Source organism: Dipodomys ordii, unplaced genomic scaffold (genome assembly GCF_000151885.1).
Source record: "Dipodomys ordii isolate 6190 unplaced genomic scaffold, Dord_2.0 Scaffold75, whole genome shotgun sequence".
NCBI classification, from domain to species: Eukaryota; Metazoa; Chordata; class Mammalia; order Rodentia; family Heteromyidae; genus Dipodomys; species Dipodomys ordii.
Window position 1 is genome coordinate 6425903 of NW_012267291.1, and position 19323 is coordinate 6445225.

The 19323-nt window shown below is 54.9% G+C and overlaps 2 protein-coding genes across 2 annotated transcripts in view; both read left to right on the forward strand.

The window, feature by feature from the left end:
* Ptgis (prostaglandin I2 (prostacyclin) synthase) overlaps window positions 1–13325 on the forward strand; it is a 39089-nt gene extending 25764 nt beyond the window's left edge. The window contains exons 8-12 of the mRNA XM_013024311.1: window positions 3026–3207; window positions 6969–7137; window positions 8638–8819; window positions 10358–10509; window positions 12626–13325. Of these exons, the coding sequence (XP_012879765.1) occupies window positions 3026–3207; window positions 6969–7137; window positions 8638–8819; window positions 10358–10509; window positions 12626–12770 (830 nt within the window). The 3' untranslated portion in view covers window positions 12771–13325. The remainder of the gene's footprint in view (window positions 1–3025; window positions 3208–6968; window positions 7138–8637; window positions 8820–10357; window positions 10510–12625) is intronic.
* A 4395-nt stretch (window positions 13326–17720) lies between these two features.
* Window positions 17721–19323, forward strand: part of Kcnb1 (potassium channel, voltage gated Shab related subfamily B, member 1) — a 70790-nt gene continuing 69187 nt past the window's right edge. The window contains exon 1 of the mRNA XM_013024312.1: window positions 17721–17857. Coding sequence (XP_012879766.1) covers window positions 17721–17857 — 137 coding nt within the window. The remainder of the gene's footprint in view (window positions 17858–19323) is intronic.

A 19323-nucleotide genomic window follows, 5' to 3' on the forward strand; every position in this document is an offset into this window, starting at 1 on the left:
TCTATTTATGTGGTGCTGAGGAATCGAACCCAGGGCCTCATGCATGCAAGGCAAGCGCTCTACCACTGAGCCACCTTCCCAGCCCCAGGAAAGTTTTCTAATGTATAAGTATGGAACCAAGGGTCTTATGTGCTATGTGTGCTAGGCAAACATTTAACTACTGAGCTACGTCCCGAGGTGTGTGTGTGTGTGTGTGTGTGTGTGTGTGTGTGTGTGTGTACTGATCCTGGGGCTTGAACTCAGGGCCTAGATGTTGACCCTGAGCATTCCATCAAGGATGGCGCTCTACCACTTGACCCAAACCTCCACTTCTGGCTTTTTGCTGGTTCATGGAATTAAGATTCTCACACTTTCCTGGCCAGGCCGGCTTCCACCATGATCTTCAGAGCCCAGCCTTGTGAGTAGCTGGTATTTAAAGTCTGAGCCCCATGCTCGGCAGCCTTTGTGTTTAGATTTTGTGTAGCTCAGGCTGGTTTGAAGCCTATGACCATCTTTCCTCCACGTCTTGAGTGCCAAGATTTGCCGCGGACCGGGTTCTGTCGGGACGATGGAGGACACCTAGGGGAGGAACTGGAATAGGTGGGGAGATGGCAAACAGACAACTCACACACATTAGGAATGGGTGCTGAGTGCTGAGTGCGATTCAATGCAGAGGATAACAAACTTTTAGAGCAAAAAGTCTCCATAAGAAAGGGCAAAAGGTTACACAATCTTGCTACAGGGCTTCATTCTTGGATGGTCACCAGCTGGTCGCCTGAAAGGCACTTGTTTCCGGCTTATCTCTAAGAAATATAATGGGTTTCGACGTTTGTCACCATCTAACCATTACCTTATTTCTATAGAGGCCTTAATTGTCCCATAAGATCTTTCCTGTTCCGGAAGTGGCGCTGTAGCTCAAGTGGTAGAGCGCTTGCCTTGAGCTGAAGAGCTGAGGGACAGCGCCCAGGCCCAGAGTTCAAGCCCTACGACCAACAAAAAAAAAAGATCTTTCCTGTTCCTTCTTTAATAGTAAGGCAAGGAGGCCTAGATCTAGCAAGTCTCTTAGTAAATGAAAGAGAGTAACAGGAAGTTCTTTCTCCTAAGTAGTTCTCCCAGCAATTGCCATACATTCCTTCTGTTCTAGCCGCCCTACAGCTTCTTGTCAGTCTCTTATAAACAATTCCTTCTGTTGAAGTGACTTCGTGAAACCCCCAATACTTTTATATTTACTTATGACTTGTCTACTAGCCTCCATAAGAGGGGTTTCGGGGTAGCACTTAACTCTGGTGAGTTAGTCATATTTTAAGACACTCATCAGATATTGGAGTCGTCAACACTCTTAAGGAAGAGCTTTGAATAAGGAAACGTTGACAATGAGTAAGTAGGATGAACAGCAGAAACAGTAAAAGATGAATAGGCACTCTTATACAGTGAGGAAAAGAAAGGCAGAAACACATCTTTCCCAGGGGTTTGCCAGCCTTTTTCCAGGAGTAGGCCTCTTAGAAGCCCTATTCTCCGAGGTAGACTTCAGTGAAGTCCCAAAACTCAGAGATAGGTTTCTGTAAAGCCCCATTCTCTGAGGTAGACTTCGGTGAAGTCCCAAAACTCAGAGATAGGTCTCTGAAGCCCCTATCATGGTCTGATAGATGGTTTCCCATGCTAAGCAGACTCCACTGGAGTAGGCGTGGCAAAGATTACAGGGGTACACCACTGTACCAGACATCAAAACTTTTGTTTTAGCCCCTGTCACCTCATTTCCAAAGTCACAGAGCTGTTCATATGCTCACCTCTAGTGAAGGGGTCCCCCCCCAGCCCCCCCCCCGCCCAGCAAATGTTCTTTGTGATCTGGCAGGCTGCATCTGGTCACTCCACCTGCCCTCATTAGCAACCCTTCAGCCTTCATCAGTTCTACGGGCAGAACAGGGCATCTGGCTTTCTGTCCACCTGTCAACCACTGTGATAAAATGCATTTTGCCTCTCTTCTCTGTGAACCGTCTCTGTCTCTTGTCCTTCTAGAGACAATTCACTACCCGATAGAATCCTGCCACCGTCGTTGGCAGGCCGGCATGGCAGACTGGCTTTGCAGAGAGGGAAACTGAGGCCCAGAGCCGATGTCCCTTCGCAGAGGCCTCACCAGCAGCATGGGAATGTTGCTTGCTTGTAAAAGTCCTGTGCGTTGCGCATTTTCAACACCCCCGTGCCAGCTGTATCCTCAGGAGAGGTTAGGCTTCTCCACTGCCTTCCTCCAGTGTCTGGGCAGATGCAAAGAGCCCCTCCATTATCCCAGAGCCAGGTCTAGGGAGGCTGCACTTCCCAGTGCGGACAGCAGGTGGCAGTGTCAGAGGACAGTTTCCCTCCGTTGGAAGCAGAGATGGGAGCAAAGCAGCTCCCAGACCCTGTGGGCGTGGGCAGCTGAAAAGCCAAGTGGGCACACCCTACCAAAGAACTGGGGACACACTGCGTGCTTGAGCTCCAGCTCCAAGCAGAAACGCTTGGCCCTCGGCGCAGAGGCTCAACTAGAAGCTCCGTAAACACCCACAGTGGGGACTAATCAATAAATCCTGCGTCCTCGAAAAGCAGACTGCGGCTGTGAAGCGTCCCATGGGGGTCGGGGGTGCTGTGAGGGCAGCGTCCGGTGTGCACCAGAGCCCAAACCCATGAGACGCAGGTGTGTCTACACCTGCCTTCCAGAAGCTGAGAAGGGTGGGGACAACCATGGCACTTGAACTTACTTTTAGGAAAGAATCAGCGTCCGAGGATGTACTCTAATACATTTTATAGACAAAATTTAAGACTTTAAAGTCTTAGAATCTGCAATGGGGGTGTCTCTGCCCTGTGTTCATGGATCTCCAGGACCCAAACCTCCAGGGTTTGCAAAGACAACTTGGTGTGTGTGTGTGTGTGTGTGCATGAGTGCTGGTACTGGGACTTGCACCTCTACAGAGCGACACCCCGAAGAGCCGTGGCCTCACTGGAGGCCGGGGTGGGCTGCCCCGCTGGGTGGGGGTGCACATGTGACCCCCACTCCTGTGCTCTGACCCCACAGGGGATAAGGACCAAGCACGCAGCGCCAAAGGCCGCCTGTGGAAGCTGCTGTCCCCGGCCCGGCTGGCCCTCCGCGCCCACAGGAGCAGCTGGCTGGAGAGCTACCTCGGGCACCTGGAGGAGATGGGGGTATCGGAGGAGATGCAGGCGCGGACGCTGGTGCTGCAGCTCTGGGCCACGCAGGTGGGCACGGGCGTGGGGGTGCATGCAGGTGTGTGACACACACGTGAGCACGCGTGGCAGTGGCATTCATGGGCATGGGGTTAGGTAGACCCATGAGCTTGTGTGTATGTGTCTGAGCTGTGCTGTGTGGGCGTGGCCTGTGCACACGGCCCCACCGGCCCTGCCCCCATCTGTGCACACAGCCCCGTTAGCCAGGCCTTTTCCTATTTGCAGTGTCCAACCCAATCAGGAGCAGGTCAGCCATTCAACTGGTATTCAAATGGATAGCCAATTTTTTTTTTTGGAGGGGGGGTTCAGTCATGGGGTCTGAACTCTGGGCCTGGACGCTGTCCCTCAGCTCTTCAGCTCAAGGCTAGCACTCTACCACTTGAGCCACAGTGCCACTTCCAGCTTTTATCTTTTTGCTTACGTGGTGCTGAGGAATCAAACCCAGGGCCTCAGGCATGCAAGGCAAGTGCTCTACCACTGAGCCACCTTCCCAGCCCCTGGATAGCCAATTTTTATAAATAGTTTTTGTTTTTCTTTTGTCACTTCTGGGGCTTGAACCCAGGGCCTGGGCACTGTCCCTGAGCTGTTTTTGCTCAAGGCTAGCACTCTGCCACTTTGAGCCACAGTGCCACTTCCAGCTTTTTCTGTGTATGTGGTACCGAGGAATCAAACCCAGGGCTTCATGAATGCTAGGCAAGCACTCTATCACTAAGCCACATACCCAGCCCTTTTGTTGTTGTTGTTGGTTGTGGGGCTTGAACTCAGGGCCTGTACACTGTCCTTGAGTCTCTGTGCCCAAAGCTAGTGCTCTACCACTTGAGCCACAACACCACTTTTGGGTTTTGGGTGGTTAATTGGAGGATAAGAGTGTTACAGGGGCTTTTCTGCCTGGGCTGACTTCGAACTGCCATCCTCAGATCTCAGCCTCGTGAGTAGCTAGGGTTACAGGCACAGACACAGTTTAATGAACTCCTGTATACACCTTATCTTGGTTCTCCAATTCTTTCTTTTTCTCCTCTTGGGGGGTGTGTGTGCATGTGCGTGTGCTGGTTTTAGGGCTTGAACTCAGGACCTCACGCTCTCTGTTTGTGAGTGTGGGCAGGTGTATTCATCCCCAGCCAATACAACCAAGAGGCAACAAGGTGGGGGAAGCGCCAATGAGCGCCCCCTGGAGGCCAGCCACGCCAGGGCAAAGGCAGAACTGGTCAGTGTGTCTGCAGCAGGAGGGAATAAGGTTAGATGAAAACAACCTCCTGGGTAAACTGAGGCAAGGCCCCACAAGAGAAATCTGGCATCCCTTCTGCCTGCATGATGACATGCATCTGCGTGGTGGGTGGTTGCTCGGCTGTGTCTGACCCTCCCCTGCCGTGCTGCAGTGGTTTCCACTGGTATGTCCCGGAAGCCCCCGTGGCCACTCAGGAGTGGGCTCTGCTGTACCCCTGCTGTGGTATAGTGGGGCCTGAGGCTCCAAGGGGGAGGTTGCCTGGCCAGATTTACAGAAGTTCTTGCTGGGATTTGAACCCGACTCTGTCTGCTTTCAGCCTGGGTTTTTTCCAGCTTATCTAAGGCTGTCTGCGAGTCCCAGGTCCCAAAAGGACACAGATATGTGTTTAGCAAGTGTCAGCCCTGCCACTGGGCAGACACCTGGGAACATTTTCTTCTCCTTCTTAGTAAAACTTCTGATAATGGAACTCACTTGGTAGACTTACTAGACAAGAAAATTCAACCCCTAAAATTCACAGGAGATAAAGCAAGACAGATCAGTGGCTTATGCCCAGAACCTGAGATCTGGAGGATTGCAGTTTGCAGCCAGCCTGGGAAGAGACATCCTTGAGATTCTATCTCCACAAACATCATCGAAAAGCTGGGGTGGGGCTGGGAAGGTGGCTCAGTGGTAGAGCTCTTGCCTTGCATGCCTGAGGCCCTGGGTTTGATTCCTCAGCACCACATAAGCAAAAAGGAAAAAGCCGGAAGTGGCACTGTGGCTCTAGTGGTAGAGCGCTAGCCTTGAGCTGAAGAGCTGAGGGACAGCGCCCAGGCCCAGAGTTCAGGCCCCACGACCGGACCCTCCCCCAAAAAAAAACAAAAACAAAAAGCTGGGGTGGTGACTTTATTCAAGTGGTAGAGCACTGGCTGACAGGCAGGACAGATGCCAGGCCCTGAGTTCAAACCCCAGTACCAACCAACCCACAAATAGAAGCAAAACAAAAATGAATCACCTTACTGCCGCCAGTTCTCTGGTGCCTTTCTGTCTTCACAGCCTTTTCTATGTTTTTCTTCTGTAGTTTAAAATCATGCACCATTTCTATTTGGCTTGATATTGTATTGTGAGCATTTGTCATGTCACTGCTGGTCACTAAGAAAACCATTGTGCGTGTGTGTGTGTGTGTGCGCGCGCGTGTGTATGTGTGTGTGCGTGTGTGAGGCAGTACTGGGCCTTGAACTCTCATGCTCTCACTTGTCTTTTTTCAAAAAGCCATTCTAAGTCTTTCTCCCTGAACAAGTGGGGCTGGTCTCCTGCCTCCCTGGGTCCTGGCCACAGCCCTGTAGTCCTCATGCATTCCCGAGGATTCTATGGATACAGACAGAGCTTGTGTTACAGTTACAGTGCACTGTGATTAACTTCCTGGCATGCGCGCAATTATGTCTGTAAGGAAATTACTGGGTAAATACGGCATTTAATGAAGATTTAATATTCCATTATTATAATTGAATGGGTAGTCACTTAGGATAGACAGAAACCTTCCCCTGAACTGACACTGACCCTCATCTGGGTGTGCAGGTGTGCTGAGGGTAAAATATTTACTACCAGCATGTCTAAGCTGGGTGCCAGTGTTCATGCCTATAATTCTAGCTACTCAGGAGATAAAGATTGAGGATCACAGTTCAAAGCCAGCCCAGGCAGGAATGAGTATGAGACTCATCTCCAATTAGTCACCAAAAAGCCAGCAGGAGAGCTGTGGCTCAAGTGATGGAGTACCAGCCTTGAGCAAAACAGTCTCAGAGACCAGTGCCCAGGTCCTGAGTTCAAGCCCCAGCACGCACACACATACACACAAATATAAGCATGTCCAGCCAAGTCTGAAGCCCAGGAGCAAGACATTCCATGATTGTCCTAATTATGTGTCTGTTGAGACGTGTGAGATCCACTGTTACTGGTAGCGTCTGTGTCTTCCTCCAGTCGCCCCTGGAGTGACTGGTAGTCTTGTGAAGTGAGGCCCAGGAGGAAGTGTGGGGTATGACACCGCACTGAGATAGTGTATGGGTTAGCTACTGTTGCGTACCAAGCATCTATGAAACCCGGTGGGTTTGGCTCACAGGGCTGTGGGTGTGGCTGGTCTACCTGTGGTCCAGCTGGGCAAACTCCGCTCAACCCCTGGCATCTCTCCTCCCCGTCCTGGCCCCGTGGGTTTGCTGGGTGAGGCCTGCTGCTTGTTGCACTGCTGCTCTGTTCTTTGCACCTGACTCTGGGCTACCATGCGTCTGTGGCTCTGTGGCTGGGCGCCCCCCTGGCCTCCTCTGGAGCTACTGTCACGTGGTAGGGGCCAGGGGCCAGGACGAGGGACAGCGTCCCCAGACTTAGCTGTAGTCCTATTCAGCAAGCTCACTTTGCTGTCTCCACCAAAGTGCCAGGCAGATTTTGCCGTGGCCTGAGGCTGAGACAATGCTGGTCCCGCCTGGCCGCCTGCCCTGGGCCTTGGAGGGTGGGGACCTCATCAGACCAGCCCGCTGGGCCCTCCGGGCGGTATGACGGGAGCTCCTTCTCTGTGCAGGGGAACATGGGCCCCGCGGCCTTCTGGCTTCTGCTCTTCCTTCTCAAAAACCCCGAGGCGCTGGCCGCCGTCCGTGGAGAGCTGGAGCATGTCCTCGCGAGGCCAGAACAGCCCGGCGTGCAGACGGCCACCCTCTCGCAGAAGGTTCTAGACAGCATGCCTGTGCTCGGTAAGATGGCCAGACCCCCACAGCAGCCCCTAACCCGCGTTCCCCCAGCCTTCTCCCAGGCTGACATCAGGCCATCCGTGACCTGTGACCCGGAATCTCCCTGAGATAGCTGGCCCATCCCAGCCCTGACCTCAGCCTCCCTAGGTTATGGCTGTAATGCATTGTGGGTTCCCAGGGATAGAAAAGTCTAAATTGGCTAGCAGGAGATTGAGATCTGAGGATCGAGGTTCAAAGCCAGCCTGGCCAGGAAAGTCTGTGAGACTCTTAATCTCCAATGAACCGCCAGAAAACCAGAAGTGGGGGTTTGGCTCAAAGTGGCACAGTGCTAACCTAGAGCAAATGAGCTCAGGGACAGCGCCCAGGCCCTGAGTTCAAGCCCCACAACTGACACAAAAGGAAGGAAGGAAGAAGGGGGGGAGGGAGAGAAGGAGGGAAAGGAAAAGAAAAGAAAAAAGAAAAATTCTAGACTGGCTGAAGAGGAAAAGGTTCTTGATTTGGCCACTAAGAAGTCCAGAGGGGTCTGTGTTCAGGCACAGGTGGACCCAGGTGTTTGGATAACGTTATCAGGACTGACCGTCTCTCTCCGAGTCTCAGGCCTCCAGCCTCAGGCTGGCGGGATGGTTGCCTGCAGTTCAAGGCCGGTGCCTGCTCTGAGAGGGAGGGCCTGTCTTCCAGCATTTCTAGCTAATCTCCCAAGAGTGTGGCTCACTGGCCCATCCTGAGCCCATCAGGGTCCAGAGGGATGCTCTGATTGGCCAATCAAAGGCTACTTCCATCAGTTAAGAGTAAACTCAGCCAGGGAGGATGGGAAGGGATGTGAAGGGTAAACAAAGGAGGAGGCTGCAATGCTTGATAAGAAATGTATGCATTATCTTGCTCATGTAATTGTAACCCCTCTGTACAGTATGTTCACAAAAAATAAAATTAAAAAAAAAAAAGAGTAAACTCAGCCAGGCACAGGTAGCTCACGCCTGTCATCCTAGCTGCTCAGGAGGCTGAGATCTGAGGGTCGCTGCTCAGGAGGCTGAGATCTGAGGGTCGCAGTTCAAAGCCAGCCCGGGCAGGAAAGTCTGTGAGACTCTGATCTCTGATAGACCACTAGAAAACCGGAAGTGGCACTGTGGCTCAAGTGGTAGAGCGCTTGCCTTGAGCTGAAGAGCTGAGGGACAGAGGCCAGGCCCAGAGTTCAGGCCCCCCCGACCAACAAAAAAGAAAGAGAGAGGATGTATGTCAGGCAGGAGGAGCGGCCAGGGATGGGCCTGCTCTGGCTGCATCCTGACTCCTCACCGGTGCCCACCTTGCTGCCTTCAGACCACGATCCCTTCACGTGGAAGGGTTGCTGGGAGACCACAGAGCTCCAGCTTCATCCCCTGTCCTTTTCCACCTTGCTGAGTAGCTGTGGGCAAGGCATCCATCCTCTCTGAACGTCCCCCTCATCTCCGTAAAGTAGGGTGGGGCGTGTCACCCTTGGCTGACCCCTTCCTGTGCTCCCTCCTGCAGACAGTGCGCTGAACGAGAGCCTCCGGCTCACAGCCGCGCCCTTCATCACCAGGGAGGTCCTGGCTGACATGGCCCTGCCCCTGGCAGATGGGCGGGAATTCTCTCTGCGCCAGGGTGACCGTCTCCTCCTCTTCCCCTTCCTGAGTCCCCAGAGGGACCCAGAAATCCACACGGACCCTGAGGTAAATGGCAGGGGCTACCGATCATCTGAGGGACTGGGTTGTGGGGTGCTGGGCGACACGGAGACCAGCCCGGCCGCGCGTTGTGTTCACTGCATGGCACCCCTCTGTTCCCTCACCTGTGGACGGAGGCCTGGGGGGAAGGTTACTTGAGACCATGTAAGGAAATGGCTTCCTAGCACGCCTGGAGCCCTCCCAGTGCGCAGCTGGGAGATTCCCTCCTCTCCCTCCCTTCCCCACTACATCAGTTTCCAACATTTTTCCTTCTTCCTAGATTTTGAGGTGGAGCAAATGTTCACAACTGCTAACAGATTTGGTGCCACGTACTAACACTCCAGGTCCTGTGCTGCCAACCCATTTGCTCCTCTCCATCGTCTATTTGCACACCATCCACCCATCCATCCACCATCCACCTGTCCACCCATCCCTCCACCCACCCACCGATTCATCATCTGTCATTCATTTATCCATCATCCATCCACTGACATACCCATTTACCCATCACTCTGTCCACCCACATGTCCAGCATCCACCTGTCCATCCACCCATCCATCCAGCTACCCTGTCTGTCAGTCTAGCTGCTGCTCCCCTCATTTGTCCCTCTGCCCAGCTTCCACTCACTCACCTCTTACTCCGGCCAACCCCATACTCAAAAAGTTTTATTGAGCCGGGCGCTGGTGGCTCATGCCTGTAATCCTAGCTACTCAGGAGGCTGAGATCTGAGGATCTCGGTTCAAAGCCAGCCTGGGCAGGAGAGACCGTGACACTCCTATCTCCAATAAACCACCAGAAAACCGGAAGTGCGCTGTAGCTCAAGTGGTAGAGTGCTCGCCTTGAGCTGAAGAGCTGAGGGACAGCGCCCAGGCCCAGAGTTCAAGCCCCACAACCGACAAAAAAAAAATAGTTTTATTGGGGGATGGGGATGTGGCTTTAGTGGTAGAGTGATTGCCTGCTATGCATGAAGCCCTGGGTTCGATTCCTCAGTACCACATACACAGAAAAAGCCATAAGTGGCACTGTGACTCAAGAGGTAGAGTGCTAGCCTTGAGCACAGAGAGCTCAGGGACAGTGCCTAGGCCCTGAGTTCAAGCCCCAGGACTGGCAAAAAGAAAAAAGAAAGAAAGGCTTTATTGTATGTTAGAAAAGCAGCACATACTTATACAGTAGGAGAATAGGAATGTATAAAGCAAAAAAGATAGCGTATTCTTCCTCTCCAGTTCTGTAGTTGCCGGGTTTGGAGTGTCTTTACGTTGTTTTTATATCTTCCTTGACACACAGCACACTGGTCTCTCTCTCTCACACACACACACACACACAGAGGTGGGTATACAGGCCCACAGTCTGTGCTGCCTGAAGCTGTCCCTTCTCACCAACCGGCAGCTCTAGGAATTCTTTCCTGTCAGATTTTAGCCCAGCCTACACCAATTGACCTTTACATCGTCCCTCCCAGGGACGCGACTGTAATTTCCATCCTCAGGTAGTTTGCTTGGGGCATCCTTGTTTGGGAGTATGGTTGGAAAGGGACCTTGTTCCCATTTCAGGTGTTTAAATACAATCGATTCCTGAACCCAGATGGATCAGAGAAGAAAGAATTTTACAAGGATGGGAAGCGGCTGAAGAATTACAACATGCCATGGGGAGCGGGGCACAACCAGTGCCTGGGGAAGAGCTATGCAGTCTACAGCATCAAACAGTGAGCAAGGCCAGGGGCGTGGCAGTGGGCAGTACACTGGTCCGGCTGTGAGTGGGCTTGACCCCGGCCTGGGGGGGGGTGAGGTGTGGGCGTGGCCCAGGGGCAGGGGGGTGAGGTGTGGGCGTGGCCCAGGGGCAGGGGGTGAGGTGTGGGCGTGGCCCAGGGGCAGGGGGTGAGGTGTGGGCGTGGCCCAGGGGCAGGGCTGTCTTGCTCATCTGATAGGCTTCTCCCTGGATACAGAGGGCTTGGGGCAAATGTTTTATGGCATTAAAGCCAAACCAGCAGATAGCTTTCTCCTGCCCACAAATCTATTTATTTGAACTTTAGAAGCCTGTGGTACTTGTAAAAATGAGAAGAGTTCATGTGATGAGCCAGACTTCTGATGTCATTTGGCATAACCAGATCTGGCAGCAGGTTCTTCCCTGCAGAAGTGGTGTGGGGCACCAGCTCTGGACACGCTGCCCCGCTGGCCACAGCTCTCCACACACGGGCAGCTCCTTGCTGTTCTGGCTTGTTCTAAGCTATTTTAACCCCAAGGCTGGGAGCCAGGGCTGAGAGCCTCATCAATTCTGTTTCAAGAGCCATAGACCCAGGCTCACGGCCACATGTACCCAGGGTCAGCACACCTGCCCCAGTGCTCCGTCTGTCTCTTGAGTAGTCAGAAGCTGGGTTCCCTAGAGCCTCTGTTTTCTCCACTGTGAAGTGAGGGGGTTGATCATAACTACACCCAAGGGGTGTCAAGATAAACAGATTGTAACGTTCTGGGAGCCGAACCACCGCCTGGTCACCGCAAGTTTGCTTACTGTTAGCTGTGGAGGTTGCTGTGTTATTGACAGGCGAGCCCCACGCCGGGGGGTAGGTTGGCCTTTACTGTTCCCACAGTGAAGAGAAAGTCATGATACAGTTGGTTCTGGGCTGAGCAGCGCGCGTGTGCCCAGTGAAGTCGGCAGACCGAAGCCTTGCGGGGCTGGGGCGGCTGGAAGGGGATGATGGGTCCTGCCCTCGCTCAGTGTGGTGCCGGCACGGCTGTTCTCAGTGACTTAGCTTGTTCGTTGTATTCGGTGGCTGTCAGTCAGAACCAGTCTAGACTGGTTGGATCCCTTGCCATCACGGTCTGGTCATGCAGTCCACTAGTGGAGGTGCCAGGATTCAAATCCAGATGTGGCCCTCCAGGGTCTGCACTGGGAGCTGGAAAGGGGACATCCTCCTCACCCACGGAGGGTCATGTGACCTGCGTCCAGAGGGCAGCTGCTCCCTACCCCAGTTTATTATTTTTGTTGTTTTTTGTCAGTCGTGGAGCTTGAACTCTGGGCCTGGGCGCTGTCCCTCAGCTCTTCAGCTCAAGGCGAGCGCTCTACCACTTGAGCCACAGCAACACTTCCAGTTTTCTGGTGATTCACTGGAGATAAGAGTCTCACAGGGTCTTTCCTGCCCAGGCTGGCTTTGAACTGCGATCCTCAGATCTCAGCCTCCTGAGTAGCTAGGTGTGAGCCAGCGGCACCGGCTTGTCCCCAGGTTTATTGAAAGGGGGAAGAGACCCCGCTGTGCTGGTCCTGCCTCTGGCCCCTGTGAGGGTATGGTGTGACACTGAAGCAAAAGGTGCCCCACCCCCAGGCCTGGGGCGCTCCTTCAGTGGGGAGCAATAAGAAGGGCAGGCAGAAGCTGTCAGCCTGGCGGGGGACACAGATGACATCATCTCCAGTGGCAGTGGAGCCGCTTCCTGGGATGTTTGTCCAGAAGGTGGCGGTAGAGAGCGCTAGTCTTGAGCAGTTGGACCACGCTACTGGGTTTTGCCACGTGAGGCTGTAACACGCCTGGAGGAAGTGGGGGGGGAGGGGGGGTTCTCATCTCACCACCCTGGCCTAGAGTGGGGGCTTAGAGAAAGGGAGGGGGGAGGAGGGCTGCCTGCTGCCCCAGGAGCCGGCAGGGCTGAGGTGCACGCAGGGGTGGGGGCACAGGGCTCCCTCCCAACAGGGCTGCACCCCCACCCCCTAGGGAGCTGCCTCACGGCCTGGCAGACACACAGGCTGGGGGGGGGCATGCCCCTAAATGCCACTGCCACTGCCTTCCCAGGCCCTGGCCACCCAGAGATGCCATCAATACCCTCTCTCTGCAGGTTCGTGGTCCTCCTGCTGACACACTTCGACCTGGAGCTGGGCAGTGCCGACACCGAGATCCCCGAGTTTGACCTTGGCAGGTTTGGCTTCGGCCTGCTGCAGCCCGGGCAAGACGTGTCCGTCCGGTACCGCACCCGGCAGTGACGGCACACCTGCCTCCACCAGCCGCTCCAGCATCTGCCCCAGCGTGGCCTCCTCCCCTGCTTTTCTCCAGAACGCTGTGTCCAGACGAGGGGTTGAGAGCGGAGCGGAGGTAGAGGGGTTGAGCACAAAAGCCATCCGAAGCCGAGGCTGGTGCTGCGAGGCCATCTCTCTCCTGCCTGAATCCAGGCCGGGAGGCCGGAGGCCAACCCCAGAGCATCACCGTCCTGGCCCTTCCAGGCGGCCAGACCCTACCCCACCCAGCAGATGCCAGCCCCTGCCTGGCCCCTGAGTATCAAAGTAGCTCAAGCCCGTGCGTGGCGCAGGCCTGTAATCCTAGCTCTTTGGAGAATAGTGTGAGCAGAAAAAAAGAAAAAAAAATGATGTTACCCCATCTCAATAAAGAGCCGAATGTGGCAGTACATACCTGTACTCCTGGCCATCAGGAAAGCCTGTCACAGGTAGATCTCACTCTCCAGGTACAGGCATGCCCAGGCAGGACGCAAAGCCCTATCTCAAAAATAACCAGCAGGGCTGGGAGTGTGGCTCAGCGGAAGAGTGCTTGCCTCACATGCATGAAGTCCTGGGTTCGATTCCTCAGTACCACATACAAAGAAAATGCTGGAAGTGGCACTGTGGCTCCAGTGGTAGAGCGCTAGCCTTGAACAAAGGAAGCTCAGGGACAGTGAGTGCCCAGGCCCTGAGTTCAAGCCCTAGGACTGGCAATAATAATAATAACGGTCAGTAATCAGGGCTGGAAGTGTAGCTTGTGGTAAGAGTGCCTGTCTAGCAAGTGCAACTCTTGAGTTCAAACTCTAGTGTTGCAAAAAAAAAAAAAACTAAAAAGCCAAAGGATCCTTTGGGGTAACCCCTGTCCCCTTCCTCCATGTCCCACTGGCTGCACACCCCGAGAAGGGCTCCTCCCAGCCCTGGGCCACCTGAGCTATGCTTGTATTGCTACTGACACAGACGCAGAACAAAGCTTTCGCTGGGGGACAGGAGGTCCTGAGGCACCAATTGTTCTAGAAGCTCCTCTCTTGGAATAAATGGCATTGGCACTGGTACTGCGGGGGGGGGGGCGGGATGAGGTGGGGGCGGAGGATTCCCAGACAGCAGTGATTGGCAGGAGCCTGGATATCCCCAGGGAAACCCATCTTCACGCCCGGGTGACCCCGCCACCGCCGCCTGCTTCTTATCTCTGCAGGAAATCGGAGCTGGCAGCCTCCTGTGGGAGGACAGCCGGTTTCCATGGCAACGCTCAGCCGCCTCCCCGTGGCTGGGAGAGAGGGCAGCCAGCCAGCAGAAATAGCTGCATGAGATCTCCGCACAGCTCCATTGCGCACTCTGGGCTGCAGCCCCGGTGCGCCGGGGAAGCCCTCGACTTCCCCCGTAGAGGCTGGGGAGCAGGGACCAGGTTCACCTACCTCTGGGGGAGGGGAGGGGAGGGGAGGGCCCCACCCCAGTTACAGCCTGGATCATGAGGTAATTACTCATGGAAAACACGGTCTCCCCTCCCAGGCAGCTCGGGAGGAGACTGAGGACAGCGATTCAATTCAAACCTGCCCTCTTTTTCATCTTTATGTTATTTTTTCTCTTTCTCCGGTCTTTTTCTATTTTAATAAGCTCAGGAGGCTGAGATCTGAAGATTGTGGTTAGAAGCCAGCTCAGGCAGGAAAATCTATGAGACTCTTTACATCTAATTAAACACCCAAGAGCCAGAAGTGGAGGTGTATGCTCAAGTGATAGAGTACCAGCCTGGAGCACAAATGCTCAGGGATGGTGCCTAGGCCCTGAGTTCAAGTCTCAGGACAGACAGACACACACACACACACACACACACTCCAGAGAAAGGCGAGCTGAATGGGCCAGTCAGCCGGGCGGGGGAGGTTAGGGCTGCAGAGGTGTTAGCAGATGCTGGAATTTCTTAGGTTGAGCTCATCGACTGTGTGTTTAGCATTGCTGTCCTTTTCTAAAAATTTTCTTTTCTATTTTAACTATTGCTTAATAAGTCTCCTTTAAGCAGACTCACTTTTTAAGCTTCAGCTCATTTCTCGACGCTGCTGTACTGCATGGCAGCATGTTTGAGTCTGGACCCTTGAATTCCAAGCCCGTTGGGCTGGGGTGGGTGCCACCACAGGGGAGGGGGGTGGGGGGAGGGCAGAGCTGCCTCTCCTCCCCTTCTCCATGAGCCCAGCCAGTGCTGAGCTGCCCCAGGCCTCCCTGCTGCCCCACTCTGCTTTCTCCTTGGTGGACCTGCAGAGGGCGAGGGTCCCAAGGGAGGGAGGAGGAGAGTCTCACCCAGGGCCCACCCCTCCCCCAAAGCTGCTGCTGTCTCCAGACCGAGCGCTGCGCGCGCCTGGCCCGGTCCTCGATCTGGGTGTAATTGTGGTTAATGAGCGGTGTTTCAGGAGCAGCGCCGCGGTGGTGTCTTGCTATTTTAAGGAGGAGTTCTCTTTTCCTGTAGCCTTGGTGGAAGTAACCGCAGTCTATTAAGACACCATCATAGTGGAACCGTGTCGCCTCCGCTTGAGCGGAGCTGCTGGGCCTGGACCGCCAGGTTGGCTTCGGGGAGGAACACACCGGGCCTCATCTGGGGAGCACTTGTTCTGTGAGGAGTGTGGGGAATTCTGATAGGGGAGTGCGGGGTTGGGAGGGGTCCCAGAGAAGGGGGTGAGGTCAGGAAGGGCTGGACCCCGCCGAAAGGAGAGGAGGCCCCAGGGGGCCTCTGGACTTTGAACTGCCCCCTTCGCATGCGGAGAATGTGTCAGCCCTGTTTCCCCCCCTTCCCTTTGCTGACTCACCTTTTATTCGTGGCTCTTCCCTTGCTCTGCTGGAGGGCGGGACCTCCCCGGTCCCTGCATTCCTCAGTGTTTGCCACACACCCTGCAGGGCATGGGCTCTGATTCCTGGAAGACAGAGCCGCCTGCTGCCTCTGTGGGGCCCTTCAACCACACCCGCACTTCTCCCAGAGGGGTGCCCGAGAGACCCCACCAGGCCTGGGCACAGAGGAGGGCTAGCTTGGGGGTGCAGGAAGGGAAGGATGGGCGCGTGCGTGGGTGCGTGAGCACGTGGTGGGGAGGTGGAGGGTGACTGGAGAGGCCCTGGGAGGGTGGGTGAGCGAGGAGGTGGGTAGTGAGGGCATTGGGATGGGCAGACGGACCAGTGGATGCAGACGGCTGGAACGTGGGTGGGTGAGTAGAAAGGTGGGTAGTGCGTGGGAGCTGAAGGAGGGGCGGAGGAGTGAGTGGGCAAGGGTGTGGGCCGGGCCCGGGGAGGGAGGGCGGCGAGCCGAAGAATGGATGGAGAATGGGTCAGGGTCCTCTCGGCACGTCCAGCTACAAAGCAGAACTCATCAATCCCCTGCCACCGAGAGTGAGCAAAGGGCCAGACAACCAGGCTTATTCTTTCACCGGGAGCACGGGCCAAGACATGAGGGGTTGATAGAGACCCAGGAGCAGAGAAAAGAGCGGGTGCGGATCAGTGGCTGCGGATTCTGTCATTGGGGTGGTTGGCAGTTCCGCACCACCGTGATCGTCATTGGTGGGGTGGTTGGCAGTTCCGCACCACCGTGATCGTCATTGGTGGGGTGGTTGGCGGTCCCGCACTGCTGTGATCGTCATTGGTGGGGTGGTTGGCGGTTCCACACTGCTGTGATCATCATTGGTGGGGTGGTTGGCGGGTCCCGCACTGCTGTGATCGTCATTGGTAGGGTGGTTGGCAGTTCCACACTGCTGTGATCGTCATTGGTGGGGTGGTTGGCGGTTCCACACCACCGTGATCGTCATTGGTGGGGTGGTTGGCGGTCACACCACCGTGATCGTCATTGGTGGGGTGGTTGGCGGTCCCGCACCGCTGTGATCGTCATTGGTGGGGTGGTTGGCGGTTCCACACCACCGTGATCGTCATTGGTGGGGTGGTTGGCGGTCCCGCACCGCTGTGATCGTCATTGGTGGGGTGGTTGGCAGTTCCACACCGCTGTGATCGTCACTGGTGGGGTGGTTTGCATTTACCTTTACTCCAACAAGTGTTGCTAGCATCAGAACACATAAAAGACGCCTCTCCCATACCTACCTTAGTTTGCTTTTTGTGTGTGCTGGTCCTGGGGCACAAACTCGGGGCTTAGACTCTGTCCTTGAGCTCTATTTTTGCTCCTTGAGCTCTATTTTTGCTCAAGGCTAGCACTCCACCACTTGAGCCACAGCTCCACTTCCTGCTTGTGGACGGCCCACTGGAGATGAGTCTCACAGACTTTCCTGCCTAGGCTGGCTAGGAGCTCTGACCTCAGTTCCCAGCCTCCCCAGTCACTAGGATGATAGGCATGAGCTACCAGCATGGGGGGCCCCCAGCACCATTTTGGGGGCTTGCATGGCCACCCTGGCATGCTCCCCTGGCTGTGGTGTTTACTGGGTGGGGGGAACACAGGAGGAGTGGGGAGGACGGAGGTCGGGCTGATGGGAAATCCGTGTCTGCTGGCGCTCCCTCTGCCCAGTGCTGCCGCAGTGAAGAGCGGGCCCTGTGTGTCCTCCACTGGGCGATGTCCGGACAGCCCCAAACCTTTGAATAGATGTCCAGCCAACCTCATCCCCCGACTCCTCCCCCCCCAGGAATGCGTGGTGGGCAGGGGTGGTACTGATGAGCTTTCACCAGATGTGCTAAGAGTATCCTGGGCTTTCCTGTCCCTGCTGGCTTCAAACCAAGATCCTCCAGATCTCAGCCTCCTGGGTAGGTGGGATTCCAAGTGTGAGCTGCCGGGGCCCTGTTGAATCCCTGTTGAGTGGAAGAAGTGTCAGCAGGGCTGTGTGCAGAGGGGACAGAAGTGTTCCCACATCTGCACCTCCAAAATGGGGCTGGATCAGACCTTTATCGAGTCAGACTGTAAAGGCAGGGGTGGGGGCGGGGCGGGGCCCAGGGGACAGCTTGCACCACACACCTGTGCCCGGGTATCTGCCGCCCATGCGCCCGTGCTGCCTGAACCCCACTGTCTTCGAGCTGCACCAGGACCTGGTCATAAAGTCCCTGACCATCTCCCGACTTCCCACACCAATAACGGCTGAAGCAATCACGTCAAAACAGGCCTGGGACGTCTCTGTGTAAAACCCTGCCTTGGCTCCGAGACAACTGAAAAGAGCTCACGCTCCTGCCTTCTGGAAAGGCTCCGCACCGCCTGGCCCCAGAGTCCTGCTGCTCTGAAACACACCACTCTCATTTGCACCCCAGGACCTTGGCACTTGCGGTTCCCCTGCCTGCATCTTCCTCCTCAGCACTGCCCGAGGTTGACTTCTCCTTGGCCTCTGAACTCCAATATCTGCCCGCCTCCAGGAAGCCTCCCTTGACTTCCCCGCCCTAGGCCCCGTTGCCCATGCCTTGCTTACCCATGCGCTGTTGCGCCTCCTGCTGGTTGCTTTTCTTCTCTGCACCTACCCCAGGCTGATTTATTTACTTGTTTAGCTAGATCTCCAGCAGAATATGTCTCCAGAGTTTAATAATGTCTGGCACACAGTAGGTGCGCAGTAGGTCCTGGTTGGGAGACTCACACTCCAGGCTGGGAAATCCCTTTCTTTCCTTTCATCTGGGATTTCTCAGCCTTGGCACTCTGGACATCAGGGCTAGAGAAACCCAGACATGGGGCATCCTGTGTGTGGCAAGGTGTTTAGCCACCTCTCTGGCTTCTGCCTGCTAGATGCCAGCTCCGCATCCCTATCCCTCAGAGGTATGACAGCCAAATACACCTGTAAACGTTGCCACCTTGTCACCCATCCTCTGGGCAAACAAGCAACTACTGACAACTTCCTGTCTTTCTTGATTTCATGGGGGTGGAGTGGCTTTCAAGATGACCCTAGGTTTGTTTCCCAGGGGCTCTCTGTTTCTCTCGGGGGAAGGGCAGAGGGACAGGAGTTGGTGGCAGGGTGGTGATCAGAATCAAGAGATGAGCCAGGCGCTGGTGGCTCACGCCTGTAATCCTAGCTACTCAGGAGGCTGAGATCTGAGGATCGCAGTTCAAAGCCAGCCTGGGCAGGAAAGTCCGTGAGACTCATCTCCAATAAACCACTAGAAACTGGAAGTGGCACTGTGGCTAAAGCGGTAGAGGGCTTGCCTTGAGCTGAAGAGCTCAGGGACAGCACACAGGCCCAGAGTTCAAGTCCCACGACCACTGACAAAAAAAGAACAAAAACAGAATCAAGAGATGAGAGGGAGAAGAGGGTAACTGCCCTGAATAAATGGACTAAAGACACTGCGGGGGGTGGGGGGCGGAGAGATGTACTGGTAGCCATGTTTGTCATAAAGCAGAAGACAAGCCGAGGACAGATCTCCCACATACCAAGCACGCCACAGAGCCATAGTCACATGACAGGGTCTCAGGGACACACAGACCTGTGAAGGGGAGGTTGAGGCACAGAACTGGACAGTTTTTCAGAAACCAGCTTAATACTGCCCCCCTTTCCACAAACAACATATGTTTGTTATATATGTACATACAATTAATTAAGGGCCTCAGTAAAATGGAAGAAAATTAATAATCCAGGTGCTAATGGCTCATGTCCATAATCCTAACTGC